This window comes from Melanostigma gelatinosum, assembly GCF_949748355.1.
Source record: "Melanostigma gelatinosum genome assembly, chromosome: 10".
In the NCBI taxonomy this organism is placed as follows: domain Eukaryota; kingdom Metazoa; phylum Chordata; class Actinopteri; order Perciformes; family Zoarcidae; genus Melanostigma; species Melanostigma gelatinosum.
Window position 1 is genome coordinate 26,009,969 of NC_136643.1, and position 25,627 is coordinate 26,035,595.

The following is a 25,627-nucleotide window of genomic DNA, read 5'->3' on the forward strand; positions in this document are numbered from 1 at the left end:
ATACATCTATATATAGATGTATATATAAATATATAGATGTGTATATATAGATCTATAGATCTATATATACACATCTAAATATCTATATATACATCTATATATCTATACACACATCTATATATAGATATATAGATGTGTGTATAGATATATAGATGTGTGTACATAGATATATAGATGTGTGTACATAGATATATAGATGTGTACATAGATATATAGATGTGTATATATAGATATATAGATGTGTATATAGATATATAGATGTGTATATATAGATATATAGATGTGTGTATAGATATATAGATGTGTACATAGATATATAGATGTGTGTATATAGATCTATAGATGTGTATATATAGATATATAGATGTATATATAGATATATAGATGTGTATATATAGATATATAGATGTGTATATATAGATATATAGATGTGTACATAGATATATAGATGTGTGTATAGATATATAGATGTGTGTATATAGATCTATAGATGTGTGTATATAGATATATAGATGTGTATATATAGATCTATAGATGTGTGTAAATAGATATATAGATGTGTATATATAGATATATAGATGTGTATATATAGATATATAGATGTGTATATATAGATATATAGATGTGTATATATAGATATATAGATGTGTGTAAATAGATATATAGATGTGTATATATAGATATATAGATGTATATATAGATATATAGATGTGTACATAGATATATAGATGTGTATATAGATATATAGATGTGTATATATAGATATATAGATGTGTGTATAGATATATAGATGTGTACATAGATATATAGATGTGTGTATATAGATCTATAGATGTGTATATATAGATATATAGATGTATATATAGATATATATAGATGTGTAAATAGATATATAGATGTGTATATATAGATATATAGATGTGTGTAAATAGATATATAGATGTGTATATATAGATATATAGATGTGTATATATAGATATATAGATGTATATATAGATATATAGATGTGTACATAGATATATAGATGTGTGTATAGATATATAGATGTGTGTATATAGATATATAGATGTGTATATAGATATATAGATGTGTATATATAGATATATAGATGTATATATAGATATATAGATGTGTACATAGATATATAGATGTGTGTATAGATATATAGATGTGTGTATATAGATATATAGATGTGTATATATAGATATATAGATGTGTATATATAGATATATAGATGTATATATAGATATATAGATGTGTACATAGATATATAGATGTGTGTATAGATATATAGATGTGTGTATATAGATATATAGATGTGTATATATAGATATATAGATGTGTATATATAGATCTATAGATGTGTGTAAATAGATATATAGATGTGTATATATAGATATATAGATGTATATATAGATATATAGATGTGTATATAGATATATATAGATGTGTATATATAGATATATAGATGTGTGTACATAGATATATAGATGTGTATATAGATATATATAGATGTGTATATATAGATATATAGATGTATATATAGATATATAGATGTGTGTATAGATATATAGATGTGTATATAGATATATATAGATGTGTATATATAGATATATAGATGTATATATAGATATATAGATGTGTGTATAGATATATAGATGTGTATATAGATATATATAGATGTGTATATATAGATATATAGATGTATATATAGATATATAGATGTGTATATAGATATATATAGATGTGTATATATAGATATATAGATGTGTGTACATAGATATATAGATGTGTATATAGATATATATAGATGTGTATATATAGATATATAGATGTGTACATAGATATATAGATGTGTGTACATAGATATATAGATGTGTGTATAGATATATAGATGTGTATATAGATATATATAGATGTGTATATATAGATATATAGATGTGTGTACATAGATATATAGATGTGTATATATAGATATATAGATGTGTATATATAGATATATAGATGTGTGTATAGATATATAGATGTGTATATAGATATATATAGATGTGTATATATAGATATATAGATGTGTGTACATAGATATATAGATGTGTACATATATATATAGATGTGTGTATAGATATATAGATGTGTATATATAGACACAGTATACGTGTGATACCAGATATCTAACAGCGTTTCCTCTCCTCTCTCTCCAGTCTCACTCGGTTCATCCTTTGATGCGACTTTCCCCCAAACTGTCCCAGAGGAGAAACAAGGTGTTACTTTTGGTAAGAAATCACGAAGACACATAAACTGTTCTTTTCACTTCCAGCTGCATGAAGACCAAAGGATTCTGGGTAATAATGCAAAGACTCACTCCTCCACAGCAAGCTTCCTTTATGGCCTGCGTCATATAAACGCGTCCTCTTCCTGTCCGGCTGCTCAAACGATCATCAGAGAAGAAGAGTTGATGAATGTGTCTTCAACTTTTGGTGCAACAAGTGATATTTTAGAAAACTGTTTTGCTTTACCTCTCAATATGTCACCGTCTGAATGCTTCAACAATATGTATATTTCTAATTAATATTCTCCTTAAAAGATGAATAAATACAACTGTAAAGATCAGATCTTTCACCAGGACACTAAATAAAGATGTGAGTACTATTATGATGGAAAGCACAATAACCAACTTCAGTGCAATTTGGTGAAAGTTATTAACAAAAAGCTCAAAGTTTCATAGAACACCAAACCTCTCTTACAGGAGAAGAAGTGGAGAACAAAGTCAACTGTAACTCCGCCCACTTCTGCAGGAAGAACAGCCGAAACATCCAACACTGAGAACCAACATACTGAGAGTAGAACTTTAGTATCGGCGCCAATATTCTCTCAGTGTCATACACGATATTATCTCTATTTGAGTTTCCATGAGGCACCGGTGCAAGTACTTCTGTCCACTTTGTTTTTACTCATCAATGTGATAATGTACTGAGTTGAATTGTTCTTTCCTGTATGTATTTTAATCTTATTGCTTCTTCCATCTTGCTGTGGTGTCAGTGTTACTCATCATACCCTCCACTGTTTATGTTCTGTTGATCAAACTGGCACCAGCGTGTCCTTTGGGATGAATATCGATCATCTCGGCTCATCAAAGATGAGAGAAACGTCTGAACAAACAAACAAACTTGAATCTTCTTGATGAATAATATTTATGACCTCCATGTTTCCTCAGGCTGAGAATTCATCACCAGCTTCTGAACGTTGGTGAAGAGAAACAGAAAGAAATAACATTCAGCATCTCTCTTCCGTCTGCAGCGAGTCAACATTCAGCAGAAGATCTTTAGAAATCGCATCAGTGCTCAGCGTTCGATTTACTGCCTCTTGACTTCTCTTCTCTCTTCCTAATGAAACAGAGGATCCGAGGTCTGCCGGAGGGATCGCTGTAGAAGAGAAATATCTACACGGAGAGAAAGGAGATCAGGCTGAAGGAGGAGGAGAGGACGGCAGGAAGCCTCCGGGCAACATGGCTCCTGCTACCAGAAAATAAATGTATGTACAGATGGAAAAACAAAGGGCAGCAACATCATGGCATGCTTCCAAACGTCAAATCAGTGAGAGTCAATCTGAGTCAATGTGGACCCAAAGTCCCCAAACACTCTGAATATTCTTAAGGACGTCCAGCTCACCAAAAGAAAAACTGGGACGGATTATTGTGGCAAAGAGGTGAACTCACATTTAATTCAACAGATTCAAATGTACACTTTTGTGACATAAATATCATGAAAACGTAATAAAAAAAAGTTACAATTTGTCTTTTGATGCTTTTTGTAATGATTTCAGGAGAAGCCGTCAGACGTTTATTTAAATATGAACGGCTGTTGTGCTGTCCAGGTGTCCTCGAGCAGGACGGAGCTCTGCACACGAGCCACATGGTTCAGATATGAAATGTAGACGCTGGTAATAAGGAGACGCTGTCCCCTCCGAGTCTCTAATAGTCCTCGTCCTCAGAGTCGCCGTCCTTTCCCGTAGGAAGCGAACATCTGATCGACGACATCAGCTTGTCTTCGATCTGCTTCTTGGGGTTTTCCTCCAGCTCAGTCTTCACGGCTCCGGACTCTGATAACCTCCACTCCAGCTCTGCACGGGAACCAGAACCAACAACGTGAAGACCAGTGCAGGACGGGAGTGTTTGTCTGAAATATCTCACGAAAACATCAACAACTCAAAGATTACAGACGGGATCCAACTCATGAAAGGAGACTAAACCACACACAAACTTACAATTATATATATATATATATAAATAAATAAAATATATATATATATATATATAAATAAAAAAAAAAAATATATATATATAAAAAAAATATATATATATATATATAAATATATAAAAATAAAATATATATATATAAAAATAAAATATAAATATATATATACAAATATAAATATACACACACACACACACACACATATATATATATATACACACACACACACACAATACGAGACTTTAGTGTGTGTTCAAACTCTACCGTCCACTTTGAGGTTCATGCCCCCGAAGACCAGCGGCCCGATGAACTGGGCCTTCATCTCTCCCTCCAGGTAGACGAAGATGGTGGGCAGGTTGCGGTCGGGGTAGTTGGGGATGCAGGTGGTGGAGATGGACTTGAGGAACTTGGTCTGGGGGAACTTTCTGGCCAACGAGCTCAGGTGCTGGTTGATGAGCGTGCACAGAGGGATGCTGGGAAAGGGAGACGGGCGGAGATGAGACATCACAGAGGTCTTTTAGTCTTTCAGTGGAAAGAGACAGTACAGGTCATGACGATCATAGTGAGGAGACTGATGGGCCGACAGCAACTCATTATTCTCTCAGTGTTTTGACTCACTCACGCTTAATATCGCTCATTTGTCTGAAGATCATTTAGCTCATTAATAAACGTATCTTTTTAAAGCGGTATTTAAACTGCTGAAGGGTTTTCTGCTCCTCATGGATGAACTCGTATCCTACCAGAAGGTCTTTTGGGTTGAAGTTTCATCCAAAACTACGATGGCCATATTAATTATAATAAGTATAACCTAGGTAGTTATGATCTCATTAATTTGTGACTTTATAATCTCAGAGGGTTTTTCTATTGAAGCCGGAGAAGAAGCATGTGATCCCAACAGACTAGTTTAAAGGCTCAAGTCACCACAGTCAGACTCGTGTATCTTCTGTCCTGTTAGACACCAGATGTTTTTGTTCCACAGAATGGTTCGAGTCCTCTCTTCTGTTGGACGACCTACCCGGGTATGTAGAGGTGCAGCACCACCCAGATGCCCTCTCCGGCCTTGTTCACCTCCTTGATGTAGTCCTGCCCGGAGATCTCACACATCTCCCCGAAAATGTTCTTCATCTGAGTCGCCTTCCACTCGGCGAGACGCTTCTGTCTGCAAGGAGACACATGAGCCGCGATGTGAAAGGTGGTTTAAAGGCGGATTCAGACTTGTGCCAGTCTTTAAGGCAAACAGACATCATCAGGAGAGCCTTCACACTTACTTGTACAGCTCAATGGCAGCTTCATCGTCTTCACCAAACTCATCTTCATTCTCCTCCAGTTCTTCCAGCGTCATGTCCTCGTACGTTCGAACTGTTCAGAGGAGCAGCAGTCACTACATGTAATTAATCTGACCCTCAGGGATCAGCTGAATGGGCTCAAATGAAACTATCACTCATATTTGATATAATGTCCGTGACTTTCATGCTTACATCAGCACAGAAGACGCCATGTTTTGTGAAGTGGAAACATGAAGAACGTGATATATGTTCTCTCTTACCGACAGACTGCTGCTGGAGGGCCAGCTCCTCCTCTTCGTCATCTTTAGGCACCTCTTTGGGAGGAAGAATGCCTTTCTTCCTCAGGATGTCGTTCCACTCGGTGTCTTCGTTTGGGTCCTGGAAGGAAAACAAAGCATAAATACAAATAGTGTTTCTCTCGGTTTCTCTCATTTATTTCTGGTTTTGTAAAAAGAGTGAAAGATTTTTAAAACTACAATCTGCTAGTTTTTGAAGTTGTGAAACCCTAACCTGCTGAACGGGTGGCATGAATAAGCAAGTTTCAGTTTAAAGCAATAGACAAAGACTAGAATGCATTTTTTATTTATCTTTAACTTGATTTTTTTAAATACTGTAGACAGTCTTGTTTAGCTATACCAACTACTGTTGTAACAGACTATTGTACAGCTGGGGAGACAAAATGCACTTGATGACAAAACATTTAGCTGAGAGGTTAAAGTCAGTCACTGAAATGTGAAGATTTGCTGTTTTTCTTTCAGTTTCAAATCCTTGTTGATTCAAATACTTTGGGTTTTTGGAGCAGTTGTCATAATTTCCCCCAAAAAAATCCACGACATCAGCTTGTCTTCGATCTGCTTCTTGGGGTTTTATTAATCATACTAAAAAATAAAAATAAAAATAAAAATATATATACATTATATTATTTATACAAATATATTTTTATATATACTATTCAATGTATTGTATTTAAAAAATAATCCACTCAATGATATAAACATATATGTGATATAAATACATATTAAATGGGCAAAATAATACATTCAATAATTGAACTTCATTACAACGATAGTGATAATAATAATTATATACATACAAAAATGTAAATGCAAAACACTTAAACGTTTCTTATCAGATTACTAAACTCGTTCTCAGCAGTTTATTAAAATAATATGTCCATGATCAAAGTGTCACCAGTTAGCTACATTTCTTTCTACCAACTAACATGAATTTTATTTATTTATATTTTACTATAAATTATATTTTATATTATTATTCATTTCATTATTTAGTATTATTTCATCGCAAATCGTTTCAGTACTAAAATAATTTCACGTCAACATGTTTCTCTTTACGTCTCTGACAGGTTTGTTTGGGTTAAATGAAGCTCTTTGCTAGCTAGCTAACAGTCAAGATACCATTTAAACACGCCCAGCTACACTGCTAGCTTAGGTTTATAAGCTCTGCTCTTAAATTATCTCAACTATCAACACCAACATCAACAGACGTTAAATCGTCTCGTTGAACAGCGTCAAACAGATACAGTTTAAACGTCTTATGGAGTTAAACTAACCTGCATTTTGACAGAAAGAAGCTTCCTCAGGAATCACACCGCTGCTCTCCTCCTAGAACCGGAACCGGAAAGGACCGCATACGATGCCGGCAGGAAATAAATAAGTTATGACTGTTTCAAATAAGCACAAAACCCGTCCAGGTTTTCAAAACAGCAATTTAACTTAGTATATCTTAAAATTAACACAAAGAGTATATTTCTACATTTTTTATGGTGGAAAGTTCTGTTTAAAAAGTTGAGGAACTCATGCGTTGTGGGGATAGGACAATAATAAAAGCGACACCAACGTCCGGGTGATTCTCACATATGACCCTATAAGGAGTGTGAGCGCAGCATTCCATTTGTGGCTGCTGAGAGCGAGAGCAGACAGGTGCGTAAACACACACACACACACGCGCACACACACGCACGCACACACACACACTTACTATTAAGTTGGTCTATTTATTCTCGATAACAGGTGGAGAAAGACCAAGAACAATATCTATATACATATATAGTTATATATTGTATATCATCTAAAATATCGTGAAACAATATATTAGATATATATATTCGTTCTTATCATTACTGCATAAATAAATAGATACCCTTAAATTACTTATTATTGTTAATACTATTGTTATTAGTGTTAACTGTGAAACTGCATTATCCTACTTTAATATATTTATACATATATAATAACTTATTTAGCTTTTTAAAACAACGGGGACAGATCCAGCATGAAGCACCTGCTGAGACATGATATATAGTTATAAATACGTCATTATATATGTGTGTGTTCTATATTACAGTGAATATTATTATATGATATATATATTATTATATGATATATATATTATTATATGATATATGATAATATGATATGATATTATATGATAAGTAATGCGTGTTTGATACCTTATGTGTTTGCATTAAATCATTCTGGGATGTTTGCTGACATTGATTGATGTGGCTCAGCCCTACAGAGAACATGTTCCACCAGCCGACACTGCAGTGTACCATACATTTAGTATTTAAAACAGCGGTGAATTTATAGATCTTACATTGATAACAATGTACAGAAGATCGCCTTATTCCAGATCAATCTTATTCCAGTTGCTGATATTCTGATATTGAAACACAACTGTGTGTGCAATGTCTCTGACTGTATGTCGTCTCTGTGATGTTTATTTATTTAAAGCAACAGACTGCAGCACTGTGTCCAACGCAAACTTCCCCTTCATGGACAATCGACGTTTATCTATCCATCTATTCCCCTTTTCCAGGTTGTTCTACAGGTGCATTGTGGGTAAAAAACGCAGCCCAGAAGTGGTGTGGAAACGTTCCGTGGACTGCAGTAAGACGCCATACACACATTTTATTATTTATATACTTTAAAACACTTGTATCTCTTCAAATCATCTCACACTCATGTTCAGAACTTTATGTAGAATGTTTGTCACAATCCCAACGTTTCAAAAGAGACCGTGGGAAATTACTTGAGAGATAAAACTGGACAAATAAACACACACCATGAACTCCACAGTTTGAGATTAAAAATACTCTGTTGTGTTAATATTTAACATTAATATTATATGTACTTTTTTGTACTTTGGCAACATTGTTTATTTCTGAAACTTTCATGTCAATAAAGCTCAATTTAATTTAATTTAATTTAAAACAATTTATGATTTTGTCCATAACATTCTGACAGTAGAATAAGAGAATAATTCTAATGTATGTGAAGATTGCTTCCATTTGATTTTAGATTGTTGAGAAGTGACGTCTCAGAAAATCCACTCTTTGATTTTTCATCCTTATTTCTTTTGCTGCCCCTTGAAGTCTATTAGTTTGAAATGATGATAACTAGAATCGACAATCAGCTGTGTCTTGTTTTGCTTCTTATTTGCTGTCATATATAAATCAATTCATATTATAAATCTTCCTAAGACCTTAAAGTAACATGCTGTTTAATTTACCATTCAGCAGTAATGGAACTAAGCAGAGAGAGTAATAGTCATATTCAGAGCCTTCTTTGACTTTTATCATAATGATAAACGGTCTGAATTCAAACAATGAACCTTTGTGGATAATTAACGCGCTGAGCACCTGAACACCCAGTCAGCCAATCACAGGAGGGCCAGCGACTCTCTGCCGGAACTGTGGAAGGGAAAAGTTGGCGAAATGCGGAAGGAAAATAAAACGAGGAGCTCTCACTCTGTACCGGTTTCTCAGGAACCACAAACTTCACCTGAGTGTCTTATTTTTGTTTTTGTTGCACGTGAATGTTTTTTTCTCTCCTTCTGTTCTTTTATAATCAGTACGTCATATTTGAGTTCCATATCGACCGAATAATAATATAATAAATTATAATTAGTTTGGTCAACTTTCTTGGCTTCAGTTTATTAAGTGACTATGTTGTTCTTCAATTATTGTTAACATTATTGTCAGTATTCATGTTATTGTCAATATTTATATATTCTGACCGGCATATGTATGAGGAATATTGTATATTCATCGTAATCATACTTAATATATTTTGCGTGTAGACTAAAACTTCTTGTGTTTTGAGATGAGTCAATGTGTTCCAGAAGGCTGGTTGTTGCAGACGTTTCCATATCTCGAACTAAACATAAATAATAGAATGATTTGCTTAAACTAAAGTAATTCCAGTGAAAATGTTCCTCTTTGCAAAATGCCAACAAGTCTTTACAGTAACACTTTATACGATCAAAACAATGCTGATGATGTGCACCACAGAAGAAACTGAAGATTCAATCGGAGTAGGTGTTATGATTTTAAAGCCCTTATTAATATTTATTATGCGTGATTGTGCCATGTTCTGTTTTTGTTTGTGGAAAAATTTGACAATCCCCATAAAAACAATGGATGTGTCTTTTTACCGACTATCATCACGCTAAACATTTAAAATCGTACTTATTGAGCCTTTTAACTCTTTCAAGTTCAGATCATTTACTCATGTTGAAAATGAAGACGGTTTTCAGATTCAGTTTATGATAGTTTGTTTTTACTTTTTTCAATTAAAATTTGTTAAAAATGAAAGTAAAAGTTGTGCGTTCTTGTTCCAAAAAGACAACAACTAATTTGTTATATATTTCTATGATTTTTGTGAATATAAGTTACTTATTACACCTTCAAAGTATGAGAGTCAACAGAAACATTTAACAAAATATAAGATATGTGATAGACTGGAACAGAGTTAACTTTATTTTATTTATGAATATAAATGTTGTTATTGGAGAATGCCTTCAATGTTTTTGAGCCAAAATATAAATATTAAAAATAAAATGCAATGTGTTGTTGTGATGATTTGTGATTTTGGGTTCGAAAACTTAAAGTAATCTTTATACATAAAAAAATAATCCCCAGCAACCAGATTCAGCTACAGAGTGAGTCATCGCCTCAAATAGACGATCTCTGGCGGTCGTGTCGGCTACAGCTGCCGTGAATCGGCTGTGAAGGAGCAGACGCGAGGAGAGGAAGTGTGAAGCCTGCAGCTGTCGGGGGGCCGCGGGATAAGACTCATGGATCAACCGGGAACCACGCACCTGTAGCACCGAGCAGGCCGCTCCAGAGCCGCAGGACGGGCGGAGGAGACACTTTACGCTCCGCCGCTGCAGAGGACCGAGACGGCGGAGGGCATTCCTCCAGGTCCACTCCCTGCTGGAAGTAAAACATGTGGCTGAACCCGGAGGACGTTCTGCTGAAAAACGCTCTGAAGCTCTGGGTGACCGAGAGGAGCAACGACTTCTTCCTCCTGCAGAGGAGGAGAGGCCACGGGGAGCCGACGGGACGGATCACAGGTAAAGAAATAGCGACTTTAAACACCATAGAGGAGGTAAAGAACCAGCACAGACTGACTGGTAAACAACAACAAACAAACAAGCATAGGAAGACAAGGCATCCTAAAGAGAAAGATTAAAGACTTAACAAGGTCCGCTGAACCGAACTTCTGGGACATTCTGGATGATTTAAATCACAGCGTTTACGGGAAAGTCCCTGTTTAGCACTCGTCTGTTACCAAGAGGTGCCCAACGACCTCACTGTGGGCCAAATACAGAACAATAAACTATATCAAGTGTTTTACATCAGTGACACTGCCAGAACATCCGCGTTCACAGCAGAAAACACCAGAAAATAACTGCAACAACAAGTTCCACACGAGATAATTCTCATACTTTTATACAAATAAAGTCAAGTTGAAACAGGCAGAATCTAAATATGTGGTTTCTATTCATGTATTTGAGTTTATGATGTAAATGTGTCGAATATTGAGATAAGAAACCGAACAGAAATGGTAAAATATTAGTTTCTGTTTCAAGAAGTGGAGATAATTTAACTGAATGAAATCGACATCTAGGATGTTAAATGTGCAGTTGATTTATTATAAATAAATTATATTCTAGATTATTTTAGAAACTCACAGCTGGTTGAAGTTTGTTCTGAAACACTGAGAACAGTTTTCTTCAGTTCTCCGTTAAAAGACCAGACACCCATTTCTCTAAAGTCCTTCTGTGTCGAATCCAAACGTTCTCACTTCCTGTGTTTCACGCAGAGTGACGCCTTCCTGCTCTGTTGTTGAAGGGTCAGAACTCCAGCCGCTCTCAGAGACACAGAAGAGAACGTCACCAGCAGCTCGTCGCTACATTCTGCTCTAATTAACTCACGCTGCTCACAGTTCAGACTCTGAACTCTTCTCCTGGTCTTCAGTATCTAAAACACACCTCTGGATGTCTAATGTCTCGGGATGTTGTGGTTCTGGTGTTGTGGTTCTGGTGTTGTGGTTCTGGTGTTGTTGTGCTGGTGTTTTGGTTTTGTTGCCTAATGTTTGTGACTTTTTCCCTAAACCTAACTTTTGTTTTGTTGCCCAAACTTAACTTTTCTTTAGTTGCCTCAACCTAACTTTGTTTAGTTCCCTAAACTTAACTTTTCTTTAGTTGCCTCAACCTAACTTTGTTTAGTTTCCTAAACTTAACTTTTCTTTAGTTGACTCAACCTAACTTTGTTTAGTTTCCTAAACTTAACTTTTCTTTAGTTGCCTGTCACTTATTTTTATTCCATCAATAATGTTCCAGTTTAGCCTTTTCCTCCCTCTGTTCATTGAAGGAACTTTCACCTGGTCCTGAACCAGTCAGTGTAGTCCTGATCCTCGATATGAACCAGTCTCAGTGTAGTCCTGATCCTCTATCTGAACCAGTCTCAGTTTAGTCCTGATCCTCTATCAGACCTCCATCAGCACAGAGACCATCAGAGAGGAGATGGTCTGTTTCTATAGAGTTGTTCTTGATGCTCGTCATCGGAGCCACCGGGTCGGATTCTGATGAAACCAGATGAACTCATGCAGGTTCACCAGAACCTCCTTCAGCTCAGACTCCAGCAGAGACCGGTCCACCGTGGACAGACCCAGATCCTCCAGCAGAGACCGGTCCACCGTGGACAGACCCAGATCCTCCAGCAGAGACCGGTCCACCGTGGACAGACCCAGATCCTCCAGCAGAGACCGGTCCACCGTGGACAGACCCAGATCCTCCAGCAGAGACTAGTCCACCGTGGACAGACCCAGATCCTCCAGCAGAGACCGGTCCACCGTGGACAGACCCAGATCCTCCAGCAGAGACCGGTCCACCGTGGACAGACCCGGCTTCACCTGCAGCCTTGGACCTGAAGTTGCCTCCTCCTCCTCCTCCTCCTCCTCCTCCTCCAGGAGCAGAGCTTCTCCTCTGCTACACCGACACCACGCTGCTGGAGACCCAGGACGTGTTGCTGGACCCGCTGGAGGGAAGGGAGGCCCGGGAGAACCAGAACCAGGACTGAGAGGGGCAGACTGTCAGACCTGCTGCAGTAACATGAGAGGTTCTAAAGAGTCTGGAGCTCAGAGACACCACAGCTTTAGTCCACAGGGGGCGACAGAACCAACACTCAGTTAAAGTTCCTCGTAGTGACTTTAAGTGTATTTTTGATGCTCATATTTTTGCTTCATTAAGAGTATGAACGCAGCACTTGGAACAACGTGTTTCTACACTTGCTGCTTTTGTGTGTGCTGTTTGCAGCTTCCCACCGCTGTGAGTTACGGCTTGTTTGCCGTTTCCTCTTTCTGGCTTCCTCTCTGTGTACAACAGGCTTCTCCGACACATTGTCTGTACAGTAGATTTACATAACGAGGGACACCACACGTCCGTAAACCAGGCAGCGAGCTCGTCTTCTTTATCCTCCCTCCCTGTGGGGAGCACTGCTGCTCATGAAACAGAATAGTAGGAACTTCCTGGCCGGGGTTTGACTTTGTGTATGTGTTTGTTACGTTACGTTTGATGCGTTCAAGAGCAGACGGACATGCCAGTGTTGCTGCTGTGAGAGCAGCCCTGTGCTCCTCTCAGCAGACAGGAGGCGATGGTTCACGCCGACTCCTCTCTGGAAGGTTCGGTGTGAATCTCTTCGGGCTTTGTGTCGACAGACGGCTGCTTCTTGTTGCCCGGCTGCCGGATTCAGAGCTGCAGGCAGGTCGACTGTGACTCCCACACGGGGTTTACGTTTGGCTGAGAGCCAGAGGGAGGAACCTTAATCTCCTCATGAGGTCATCAGTCTGTCGCTATCGCACCGTTCCATGCAGATCAGAGCTGATCATTCATTATTATGTGGCATGGAAACAGTGTGTACGGTTAAAAGATCTTTTGTTTTCCTCCCAACTTTCTTCACTAAGAGTTTGATTGACAGATGGTTCATCCAATCAGCTGCTGGAAGCTCCCCTGCAGGTTTTACAGGCGACTACCTGTAAAGCTGTTGCGTTAGATCTCGTACGTCTGCAGGAGAGCTGCTGCTGATCGCTCTCCTCCTCTCAACATGGAAACACTGGTTGTGTGCAGCAGAGATGGTGGTCTGCTTCAGTCAGACCTGTGAAATGCAGGTTGATTTTGATCTTTTCTTCCACAACTCGTCTTCTTTCAGACTAGAGGAAAGAGAACCTTTATTTTACTACTTTGTCTGTTTGCGTCTGTAGATTTCTCTTAAATTCATCAAAAGGTACCGTTCCAGAATGCCTCATTTACATATGATAACATCGACAGTGTGACTCTATTCACCGGCAGAGTCTCTACATGTCTGTCGTTTCACGAAGCATCTCTTTAAAGGACGTTTTCTCTGACGTGGACTTGGTCTCTGCCGGTGTCCTGACTCTGTGCGGTGGTGTCGTCTCTGCAGGTCTGCTGGTGGGGGCTCTGGACACGGTGCTGGACTCCAATGCCCGGGTCTCACCCTTCCGCGTCCTCCTCCAGGTCCCCGGCTCCCAGATCAGCTGGGTCATCGCCAGCGGTGAGCTGAAGCGCCTCATTGAGTTCAGCCTCGGTTTGTCCTCTCGTCTGACTCTCTTTTCTGTTTGTCCCTCAGGAGCCGCCGTAGAGGAGGTGAGCAAGCACTGGGACTGGCTGGTGCACAACCTGCTCCACTCTCTGTCTGTGTTTGAGAATAAAGAGGACGTGGCCAGCTTTGTCAAAGGAAAAGTCAGGGTGAGGATCACTGCCATGTTCTGATGAAAGCTTTTGGTCTGTGGGTTTAAAAAGGGGGTTCAGTTGATGACTGAGCATCCGCTCCCTCCTCCTCCGTAGGGCCTCATCGCCGAGGAGGTCGGGGGTCGCCAGGCCGCCCAGGAGGACGAGCCGGACAAGTTCAGGGAGGCGCTGCTGAAGTTCGAGCTGCACTTCGGCCTCCCGTCGTCGGAGAAGCTGGTGACGTACTACTCCTGCTGCTGCTGGAAGGGCCGGGTGCCTCGGCAGGGCTTCCTCTACCTCAGCATCAACCACGCCGCCTTCTACTCCTTCCTGCTGGGGAAGGAAGGTCTGTACACCAAAGACCAGGAGACTGAAGCCGCTAACTGGCAGATTATTATGAAATTGATATTTATGCACGCTGTGTCGAAAAAAGATCAAAACGAACAATTCACTGCAGAAACTATGAACGTGTGAATAAAGTGGATATTCCTCAGAATAATAAGAGCAAACACTTTATTTCAGTTAAAAGCAACCGAACCTTTTTCGTTTTTAAGTTTTCTTTCATGTCTTATGTTAAAGCGACTCTTCATCCTCTTCATCCTCCCAAACGTCTTACAGCAGCTTTTCATTCACAAAGAGTTCAGTTTGTTTGTAGAAGGATAGCTGGACGACCATGCGGTCAGAAACTTGATCTCTCTCTCTCTCTCTCTGTCTGTCTGTCTGTCTGTCTGTCTCTCTCTCTCTCTCTCTGTCTCTGTCTCTGTCTCTGTCTGTCTCTCTCTCTGTCTCTCTCTCTGTCTCTGTCTCTCTCTCTCTGTCTCTCTCTCTGTCTCTCTCTCTCTCTCTCTCTGTCTCTCTGTCTGTCTGTCTGTCTGTCTGTCTGTCTCTCTCTCTCTCTCTCTGTCTCTGTCTCTGTCTCTCTCTCTCTCTCTCTGTCTCTGTCTCTGTCTCTGTCTGTCTCTCTCTCTGTCTCTCTCTCTGTCTCTGTCTCTCTCTCTCTGTCTCTCTCTCTCTCTCTGTCTCTCTGTCTGTCTCTCTGTCTCTCTCTCTGTCTCTCTCTCTGTCTCTGTCTCTCTCTCTCTGTCTCTCTCTCTGTCTCTCTCTCTCTCTCTCTGTCTCTCTGTCTGTCTCTCTGTCTCTCTCTCTGTCTCTCTCTCTGTCTCTGTCTCTCTCTCTCTCTGTCTCTCTCTCTCTCTCTCTCTTCCTCTTCCTCTTCCTCGTCCTCTTCCAGTGAAGTTGGTGATTCCCTGGGCGGAGGTGACGCGGTTGGAGCGGGTCTCCACCGGTCTGATGACGGCGGCCGTCCGCATCAACACGCGGCGGCGCCAGAGGGAGTTCTCGATGTTCCTGAACCCGGACGAGGCGTTCGGGGTCATAGGTCAGCTGGCTGACATCGCCCTCAGGCGGCTGCTGGACAGCGAGGGCCTGGAGGTAGACCGAGTCCTGCAGCAGCCGGCCCGCATCACCAAGAGGTCAGTCGGTGGTTCTGGCTTCTGTTACTATGAAACACGTTTACACCTCAGGAAGCAGAGTCTTAGTTACGTTAAGGGGACGGTTTACCTCCCTAAAGGCCCCGCTCGGGGGCCTACGTCAGCTCCTCATCTGCCGCTATGTTAACGGAGACATCCACGGGCTGAAGGAACCTTTAAGCTCCTTGAAGATGAGTCCCAGGCCTTAAATCACCGCCGACTTCCTGTTGGAAATGCGGCTGAACATCCAGCAGCCTTTGTTCGCTCCCGTCACATTTCTCTCTGTTGCCTCGTTTCTCTCTGTAATATTTAAGTTCTGCTCCTCCATGGAAACAGAACCATCATGACTCGAAGTAGAGAGAACTAGAACATGTCTGTAGTGCAGAACAACAGTTATAAAGACATAAATCATAAAAAAACAAGTTGAATTCTCTGATAATTTAACACTGGAATCTATATTTCCAACATGTTTTCATGTTTCCACAACTGTTCTGCTCTCCGTGTTTTATGTTTTGAACTCTTCAAACGTAATTCTGTCGACGTAAAAACCTCAAAACCAGATCAAAGAAGCTGCCGCGCTGCAGAGCAGATGGTTGAGCGGTGAGCCGACCACAACAGAAACCTGTGAATAGAAACTGTCTTCTCAGTGGATCTGAGCGTGCAGAAGTGAAGAGATGGAAACTGAAAAGTACACGCAAGAGAAGAGAAGAGAAACCTCAGAAACTCATCTCACTGAATGTTAAATAGTCAAATCTGAGAAAAAGTGGTTCAAACAGACTTTTGCTTCTAGTGAAGCAGGACAGTCGGCTGCTGAGTCCTCGTATCCATCCAGACCAGGAGGAAACCTGCGGTTCTTTAAGTGAAGTCAGAGCTTCACGTGTTAAAGCTGCATTCTCTCTAGTGTCCACCAGGGGGCGACTCCTCTGGTTGAATAGAAGTCTATAGAAAATGACTCTACTTCTCTCTTGATTTATTACCTCAGACTGAACCTGAAGACTCAACGGTTGGCCGGGTGTCTCTTTGTTTCCTCTTCATCCTCGTGTCACCGTCTAACTCTTCCCCCCCCCCCCCAGGATCCTGGAGGAGCAGGCTTTGAGGGAGTACGTCCTGGCTCTGTTCCGGCTCCCTCGTGATGAGCGGCTCCACGAGGTGGCCTCGTGTTCGATGTGGACCCCCCACGCACGCTGCCACACGGCCGGGACCCTCTACACCACCGACGGCTACCTGTGCTTCTCCGGCCGAGAGGAAGGCAGCTGCATCCTCCTCATCCCGCTGTCAGAGGTACGGGTACCTGAGGTCACCTGTCCATCAGACGGACAGTCGGCTGTTTCAAAGGAATCAAATCGAACACGGGGTTACCAGTAAATACCAGGCGTCAGTGGTCCATCACAACACTGATACGGAAAGCTTTTCAAAACTGTTTGTCTGAAAATACAGTACGACTACGTTTAAGAAAGATGATTATAACTGAACTGAACAATTGAACTGAAGTCACACACGTACACGTACGTATATGTATACATATATACGTGTGTGTGTGTGTGTGTGTGTGTGTGCGCGTGTGTATATGTGTGTGTGTTGATGAACTGAGAATCGAAGCAAGTTGGTTCATAATCTGATCGTTTCTTGTCGTATTCTCGTTGTAGTTCTAGTTTAGGCTCCTCCCCCTCAGCCGGCCTGCTTCCTGTTCTCATGCCGCCTCGTCCTTTCTCCTCAGGTGTTGTCCGTAGAGAACGCGGAGAGCACCAGCCTGCTTCCGAACCCCGTCATAGTGAGCGTCCGGACGAAGAAGGCCTTCCAGCTGATCGAGCTGCAGGACCGAGACCAGCTGGTGGAGAAGCTGAACTCCAGACTCCGCGCTCTGCAGTGGAAACGCTCCATGTTCCGCAGCAGGAGGGACGGCAAGAGGAGCGTGGTGCGTCTGCTGTTACAGATCATTGTACGGGGGGGGGGGGGGCGGGGGGGCAGAAAGTGTAGAAGAAGACTGGAAGTGGCGGGAGAGAGAGAGAGGTATGAGAGATGGAGTCATAGGATGACCTAAAGAATAAGAAAATAAAAAGAGATAAATAAAATACAAAATGTGCTAAATTAAAGCGAAACAAATAGAAAATTAAATAGAGGAAACAAAATCGTATAAAAGATAAAAACGTTCAAATGTGCAGAAATTAATAAATTAATATTTCTTTACAAAATTTGAATACAAACACAGAAATAAATTAACAAATGAAACTGAAAGTTTTTTTTCTTGATTTTCTTATTTGTCTTTATATATATCCACATTTATTTATTATTTTATTTATTTTTATTTCTGCATTATTTTTATTGACTTATTTATTCCTCTTCATTTTGCCACATTTATTTCCTTATTCTTTTACAGACTTTTCTTTTTCATGGCTCTCCTGTGACTCCATAATAACATGCAACAACGTTTCCTTGACCTGTTTCAGACTTCGTCTTGTTCATATTCCGCTGATTCAGCTGATCTGCAGACCTTCATTGACTCTCCTGTCGACGTCGGGAAGCTTTTAATGTCACGATGAATGAGTTCTTCTCAAATCCTCCCGTTTGTGCTTCAGAGCTCCCCGACGCCGTACTACACCTTCTACTACGACACCGGCCCCTCTGACGAAGAGGAGATAGAGGAGCAGGTTCTGCGTAACACCGTCAACAGCGAGGCTCTGATGACGGCCTTCCACCAAAACCAGCCCGGAGCCGACGGCAACAAGGTGGAGACGCCTCGAGTCAAACGCACATTTACAGACGTTTGATTCAAGAGTTGAAAGGCCAACATGTTGACCCCTCCTGTGTTTTTTAATGGACGTTTGTATTTTACAGAGCACGGAGCGGGTGAAGGAGCGTCTGTGGGAGGATCATTTCACCGAGTTCGGTCGCGGCGTCCACATGTTCCGCACAGACAAGAGCCAGAGACTCGTAGCCATGGGGATACCAGAGTCGCTGCGAGGGGAGCTGTGGATGACGCTTTCTGGTGAGAAAAGAGAAGTTCAGGAGGCAACCTCTGGTTCTAAAGAGTGAAGGAAAGCTTCACGTGTTACAGCTGCATTCTCTCTAGTGTCCACCAGGGGGCGACTCCTCTGGTTGTATAGAAGTCTATGAGAAAATGACTCTACTTCTCTCTTGATTTATTACCTCAGTAAACATTGTAAACATGAGTTTATGTCTCAATCTCTAGTTTCAAGTCTTCTTCAATACAGCATGATGTTCATTTAGTACATTATGGTCCATTTAGAGTCACACAGACCATAAAGCAGGGGATGCTTTAGGGCGGGGCTACACGCTGATTGACAGGTCTCTGCGTCACTCCTCCTCAGTCCAGATATGCTCACTTCCTGTTCACTGGTTGCAAAAAAAACCAAGATGGCGACGGCCGAAATGGCGAACTTGAGGCTTCATAACGTCCACAAACCAACGAGAGACGTCACGACGACTACGTCCTCTTGTTATAAACAGTCTGCTGGTTAAACGCGGTTCTGATACATTGTGAACAACAAATATGTGTTGAAATGCGCTGGAGGAGAGCTCGTTAGCGTTAGCCGCTGGCGTGTGCGTTGAGTTGCGTTATGGATATTGTTTTTGCTTACTTCTACTTGTGGTCATTGCAGACGCGTCCTCGGCGCTGGAGGCCCATCAGGGTTACTACAGCAGCATGGTGCAGAGGTCGATGGGTCACAGCAGCTTGGCCACGGACGAGATCGAGCGAGACCTTCACCGCTCGCTGCCGGACCACCCGGCCTTCCAGAACCCCACCGGCATCGCTGCGCTGAGACGCGTCCTCACCGCCTACGCTCACCGCAACCCCAAGATCGGATACTGTCAGGTAGAATATATGAGTTCTGTTTCATAGTTGAACACACAAACCAAATCCTACCTCCTGATCAGACCTCCTACTAAACTCTATGAAGGATAAATATTATATTTACACTGGTGTTGTAGAAGAAATGCAATCTGTCAATCAGCGTGTAGCCCCGCCCTAAAGCATCCCCTGCTTCATGGTCTGTGTGACTCTAAATGGACCATAATGTACTAAATGAACATCATGCTGTGTTGAAGAAGACTTGAGACGAGAGACTGAGACCTCTTCCTGGTCTGAAGGACCTCTGACCCTGGTGTTTGTTCTTCCTCCCTCCTCGTCTCCCTCAGTCAATGAACATCCTGGCGTCGGTGCTGCTGCTCTACGCTAAAGAAGAAGAAGCTTTCTGGCTGCTGGTGGCCGTTTGTGAGAGGATGCTGCCGGACTACTTCAACCGCAGGGTCATAGGTGAGAGGTCAGAGGTCAATGTTTAGCGCCAGTGAGCTGCTCCTTGTTCAAAGTCACGTAACCGCCGTGAGGTTGGTTGTTTGGTTGTTTTGACAGCTGATCAGACACCAGACGGATTATTTTCAGCCTCATTTCCTGTGCTTGTGAAACGCGTTGTTTACGCTTTTAAAACTATTTCCTCTTCTTCATCAGTAACTGATGTTTGTGTTCATCCTCCTGAGTTCTGTTGGGAGCATTGATTTGAGGCTGCAGTTATTGAACCTTTGGTATTATTCACAGTTTCCTGAACGCAGAAGAGATAAAAACAACAGTCGACCACAACAGATGTTAGATAATCAGATCTTCAGTCAATACTTCTTGATTGTTTGTTTTTGTTGAGAATATTAAAATGATGAAATCACATGAACATCATATTTTTAAGCAGATTGTAATTCATCATATAAATCAACAACACTCCGACTGAATGTTCAGCTTTGCTCCATCAGAACCACTTCACTGATCGATCCCTCGAGGGTCTTGACGTCTACAGTTTATCTGATAGATACCCCCCCCCCCCTGCAGGAGCTCAGGTGGACCAGTCGGTGTTCGAGCAGCTGATCCGGGAGCGTTTGCCGGAGCTGGCCGAGCAGGTGCCGGACCTGTCCACGCTGTCCTCCGTCTCCCTGTCCTGGTTCCTCACCCTCTTCCTCAGCGTCCTTCCCTTCCACAGCGCCGTGTGCGTGGTCGACTGCTTCTTCTTCCACGGGATCAAAGCCATCTTCCAGCTCGGCCTGGCGGCGCTGGAGGCCAACGCCGCGCAGCTCTCCGCCAGCACGGACGACGGACAGGCCCTCATGATTCTCACAGGGTAGACCCACTAGTTATGAATACCAACTCGTGTTATTCATCTAGAATATTGTGTGGTCGGGCAAATTTCACTCAAAATAAAAAGCTTTTTAAAAATATGATTACAACAAATTCTAACAGTTAAAATGACCTGTGAGGGTAAATGTGTGATGTTAAGGCATTCATGTGTCGGTAGCTCTTCCTCCACTAGGGGGCGATGCTTTATCGCTCATGTATCTAATAACTAGAAGGTTTTTATCGCGTCTGCATGATTTCAGGAAGCTTTTCTGTTTGCAGAAAACTTTAATCGTTTCGTTAAACTATTGAATTGAAGGGAACAGCTGTATATGCATGTATGTGTAAATATTAACTCATCCATTTATCCCTTATGATATTATCTTGATTTGCCAAATATCTCACTAACTGTGTGAAGCCGACTACAAATACTCCTGATTATTATTTGCTTTTGTTCCCCTTTTACCTTCTCTAGCTGTAAAAGCTTTTTCTTAATTATTCCCTTAAAGAGAGAAACTATGACTCAATCTGTTTAAGTACAAGATACTTTCTTTTTCTTTTTCCTGGCTTTGAAGATGACCTGCACCTCTTTGTTTCTCATGGCTTGTGTGTCTATTTGTATTTCCTGTGTATGTGATGAAATATTTGTACGTTTTATAAAAGAAACTGTTTCTTGTAGTTTTCTGGATCAGGTTGGAAGTGAAGAGTCGTCGTGTCCTCCGTCTTCGCCGCCGGCTGCAGAGACCAGCAGCAGCGATGTCCCCGCTGTGAGGAACACAAACATCAGCGACCTCATCAACGAGTCCTACGAGGTCAGACACACCAACGGCTTCAAGTCATTTGAATGAAGTGCGTCCTGTTTACGACGTCCTCTGGTGTCGATGCTCTCGACGTGGAGGGAGGACTGTGAGGGATTCTGGGCGGATGATGAGGACTTCAGACTTGTTCGGTTTATCTTGAGGCGGTGCTGCTCCTCTCTGCTTGATGTCCTGAACCTCCAGTGACTCTTTGCCGTTTGTTGTTTCCTTCGTCAGAAATTCGGAGACCTCACGGTGAGGCAGATCGAGAGGCTTCGCCGTCGACACAGAATCCAAGTGCTGCAGGCTCACGAGGACACCACCAAACACAACGCCGTGAGCAGAGCGAGCGCACCGACGTCTTTCAGGCCGGCGCTCAGAGTTCAGCGCCGTCTCACTCCTCCATCTCTTCCTTGTGTTTGTGCAGTTGAGAGTGGTGACTCCAGATGTTTCCATGTCTCCAGAGAACCTGGCTGATGTCTACGACCTCTTCAAGGTATCTTCTCATCCATAAACCCGTCTCCCGTCTCCGTCGTGTCTCTGAGCGTTCATAACCATCTCCTCCTCAGACGGAGCACTTCATCAGTCTGTACTGGGGCGACAGCAGCTCGGCGGCAGCGGCGGAGGCGGCGGCGTGGCGTCACGGCGACTCCGGTCGCTCCTACGTGGAGCGGCAGTACCGGCTGGACCGGCCACAGTTCAAGAGCCTTTACGGGCTGCTGGCGCCGTGGCCCGGAGACTCCAACCAGCACGCCGACACGCTGGCCAACCGCACCTTCACCCTGCTGGACCAGCACCGCCACAGCCTGGTCACCTTCAGCGAGTTCGCAGGCTGGCTGGGTAGGTAGAGGAGGGAGGGAGGGAGGGAGGGAGGGAGGAGGAGGAGGAGGAGGGAGGGAGGGAGGGAGTAGGAGTAGGAGGAGGAGGAGGAGGAGGAGGAGGAGGAGGAGGAGGAGGAGGAGGAGGAGGAGGAGGAGGAGGAGGAGGAGGAGGATTATCCTTAATAAATATCGATAATAAATGAATAAAATAACCCTTTACTGTCTCTCTCTCCCGCTCAGACACTTTGTACTGTGAAGAGCTGAATGAGAAGATACGGCTGCTCTACCGTCTACACATCCCACCAGGTCATTTATTCTGTTCATATCATGAGCTGCTGGCAGAGCTGTGATCCTGTGATTTGTGTTTTTCTCTATAATTTCACTTAAAACTGTTAATTCAGCACTAAAGTTCTTGATGGAAGTACTTTATTCACACAGTGGACATAAATAGACTTCACCGTGTGGTTATTTCATGTCTTTATATTCCCTCAAAACATTCTATATGGTGATATATATTTTCATCAAGATATTAAATAACCTATATCGTGATGCTAAAGTTGAACTTGCGTGTGCAGCTCTGACTGAGAGTGAGGAAGACCCCTCCCTGATGAAGAGCCCCCTGATGTCCTCAAACAGACCCCTCTGTGTTAATCTGCCCTCTGGTTGGTACAAACACACTGATGTATTAGCACTCATCAAATATAGACAAAGCACCGTGTTAAGGGTGTGTGTGTGTGTTGTTCCAGGTGTTGTTCCAGGTGTTGAAGGCGAGCAGACGGATTACCAGGAGCAGCTGAAGCAGATGCTGAAGGAGAGGGAGCCAGATGTGGAGAAACCTCTGCCCCTCATGAACCAGGTACTGCAGAGAGAGTCTCACCATCTGCTCCACGTCTTTAAAAAAAAAAAAAATTTTGGGTCGTGGGTCCCGCAGCCAGACCAGTTGAGAGCCACTGGTTTAGTGTATTGATCATAAGTTCATCCTTTTCAAGAAACCAAACGCTGTATTATGTGATAAAACACGACTATGAAGCGTCTCCGTCTCCACAGCGCCAGTTCATCCAGTTCTGTAAGACGCTCTACAGCATGTTCCACGGCGACCCGGAGGAGAACGAGCTCTTCCAGGCCATCGCCACCGTGACGAGCCTCGTGCTGCAGATCGGCGAGGCCGGCCACCGCGGCCCCGGGTCGGAGGTCGCCGCCGACGACGGCGGCGAGTGGACGGTCAGCTACGCTCAGATCCTGGCGTCGCTGCTCACCGAACAGGCGCTGGTGAAGTTCTTCGAGGAGCCGGTGGATCTGTGCTTGAAGGTGGCGGCGGCCAAAGTGAAGCAGTACCACCAGCGGGCGGGTTTGCTCTCTCTGCAGCAAGGGAGCAGGTGACTCATTTCACCACAATGGGACCGAACGGAAGCTTCAAGTTGACTGTGACGTTTACTGGATCAGGAGTAACGCTGGACTCTTTGTCCTGGAACTGACGAACACAAAGGAGTCAGATGTCTCTGTGCTCTGAGGAGGAACTCTAATTATTGCCTCTAACGTCACGGCGATGAGGCCTGATGTTAAACTCGCTAACGAGGCGCCGTTCAAAACAAGTGTTTCATGAGTTGTGACTAATTACTTTATTAAAGGACGATCAATAATTTACTAATTCTGTAGAAGCCATTAATAACTTGCCAGGTTGTGGAACATCTCTGGTGACTCATCATAAGTTCATTAATAAAAGGTGACGAGTGTCTCGCTTCCTAATTAGCCTAAAATGTATAAATATCAATCGTATGTTTTGCACATTTCTTACTTCATGGGAAGTGACAGACAAAGTTATTAAATAATCTGTCATTAAAAATGTAAATGAATTGAGATTAGTGTTTTTTTTGTTGTAAATGTTAATAAATACCTTTTGATCCAGAAGGTCAGAGGTGAAACGCTCCATGTTGAGCGGGTTACCTGATAAACCACAGCTGGAGGAGATTTTCACAACCTGGCAACCCAACAAATGTCTCCTATTACTCTTATAACTGATAAAGGCGTTCATTATAACTCACCGTGTGAATCTGTTCTGTTGTTATTATAAAAGCTGCCTTATTAGGAAGTCGAGCCGATAATCCTCACAAAGAACGAACAAATCTAGCACGCAGGTCTTTTGTATTGATTTTGTAAACGTCTGTTTCTTTAATATTAAATGATTTCAAATACACGCACCTCGAAATAAATATATTTTTTCACATTATTGTGAAACTAACTCACAGCATCAGATTGTTGAGGAAAATAAAACAAAGACTTTGTTTAAAGACGTCTCTTCTCTTGTTTCTCTCAAAGCAGAACTCTGATCATCTTTACACTTTTGTTTCAAGTCATTTTTTCACTCTGACGTCATTTCCGGTTGAGGGACGTTTTTATTTTGAATCAGAAGCTACAGTAAAAGAAGCGAGGATTTAATATATATGCAGATTTTAGAGTTGTGTTGGAGATGAATTATGAGCTTTTTAACTTCCTAATATCTGTTTTATATTAACTTGAAAACATCTCCTTCAAACCACTGGATTTATTCTAGTTCATCACCAAAACTACATTTTACAGATGACACGTGAACACATCACGTTATAATGTACCTTCAGCCAGTACTCATGTTCATTGAGCAGAGCCTGAAGGCATCATAGTGTAACCGTTAGCGGTGCTGCTAACGTTACTAGCTCTCCTGTTGGTTAGCCGTTAGCGGTGCTGCTAACGTTACTAGCTCTCCTGTTGGTTAGCCGTTAGCGGTGCTGCTAACGTTACTAGCTCTCCTGTTGGTTAGCGGTGCTGCTAACGTTACTAGCTCTCCTGTTGGTTAG

The 25,627-nt window shown here is 42.0% G+C and overlaps 3 protein-coding genes across 4 annotated transcripts in view; 2 read left to right on the forward strand and 1 right to left on the reverse strand.

Annotated features, from left to right (window-relative positions):
* Positions 1–3,500, forward strand: part of nms (neuromedin S) — a gene marked incomplete at its 5' end in the record, with an annotated part of 8,178 nt that extends 4,678 nt beyond the window's left edge. The window contains 2 exons of the mRNA XM_079277285.1: positions 2,202–2,273; positions 3,396–3,500. Of these exons, the coding sequence (XP_079133411.1) occupies positions 2,202–2,273; positions 3,396–3,428 (105 nt within the window). The 3' untranslated portion in view covers positions 3,429–3,500. The remainder of the gene's footprint in view (positions 1–2,201; positions 2,274–3,395) is intronic.
* Positions 3,501–3,689: 189 nt separating this feature from the next.
* On the reverse strand, positions 3,690–7,179 carry pdcl3 (phosducin-like 3). The gene is made up of 6 exons (XM_079277444.1): positions 7,110–7,179; positions 5,800–5,917; positions 5,522–5,612; positions 5,269–5,412; positions 4,518–4,726; positions 3,690–4,119 (listed from the first exon to the last, which is right to left on the reverse strand). Exons 1-6 carry the CDS (start codon positions 7,113–7,115, stop codon positions 3,971–3,973), a joined length of 717 nt encoding a protein of 238 aa, XP_079133570.1. The 5' UTR covers positions 7,116–7,179; the 3' UTR covers positions 3,690–3,970.
* Positions 7,180–10,594: 3,415 nt separating this feature from the next.
* On the forward strand, positions 10,595–25,084 carry tbc1d8 (TBC1 domain family member 8). Of its 2 annotated transcripts, XM_079277438.1 has the most exons (20): positions 10,595–10,915; positions 14,307–14,417; positions 14,493–14,611; positions 14,711–14,939; positions 15,825–16,065; positions 17,136–17,343; positions 17,780–17,977; positions 18,639–18,788; positions 18,898–19,048; positions 19,683–19,897; positions 20,221–20,338; positions 20,900–21,185; positions 21,858–21,990; positions 22,213–22,311; positions 22,403–22,471; positions 22,545–22,815; positions 23,037–23,102; positions 23,372–23,458; positions 23,543–23,652; positions 23,844–25,084. In XM_079277438.1, the coding sequence occupies exons 1-20, from the start codon at positions 10,789–10,791 to the stop codon at positions 24,174–24,176; spliced, it is 3,321 nt and encodes a 1,106-aa protein (XP_079133564.1). In that variant the 5' UTR covers positions 10,595–10,788; the 3' UTR covers positions 24,177–25,084. The 2 variants fall into 2 exon arrangements, with proteins under 2 accessions (XP_079133564.1, XP_079133563.1); XM_079277437.1 differs by having other exon boundaries at positions 14,307–14,611.
* Positions 25,085–25,627: the final 543 nt, after the last annotated feature.

Coding starts and splice junctions, on each gene's coding strand:
- pdcl3 (XM_079277444.1), bottom strand. Junction 5,613..5,799: donor CCTCCAGCAGCAGTCTGTCG/GTAAGAGAGAAC, acceptor TCCTCTGAACAG/TTCGAACGTACGAGGACATG. Junction 5,413..5,521: donor GCTGCCATTGAGCTGTACAA/GTAAGTGTGAAG, acceptor GTCTCCTTGCAG/ACAGAAGCGTCTCGCCGAGT.
- tbc1d8 (XM_079277437.1), top strand. CDS start 10,789: ATGTGGCTGAACCCGGAGGACGTTCTGCTGAAAAACGCTCTGAAGCTC. Junction 17,978..18,638: donor GGGACGGCAAGAGGAGCGTG/GTGCGTCTGCTG, acceptor TTTGTGCTTCAG/AGCTCCCCGACGCCGTACTA. Junction 22,312..22,402: donor ACACCACCAAACACAACGCC/GTGAGCAGAGCG, acceptor GTGTTTGTGCAG/TTGAGAGTGGTGACTCCAGA.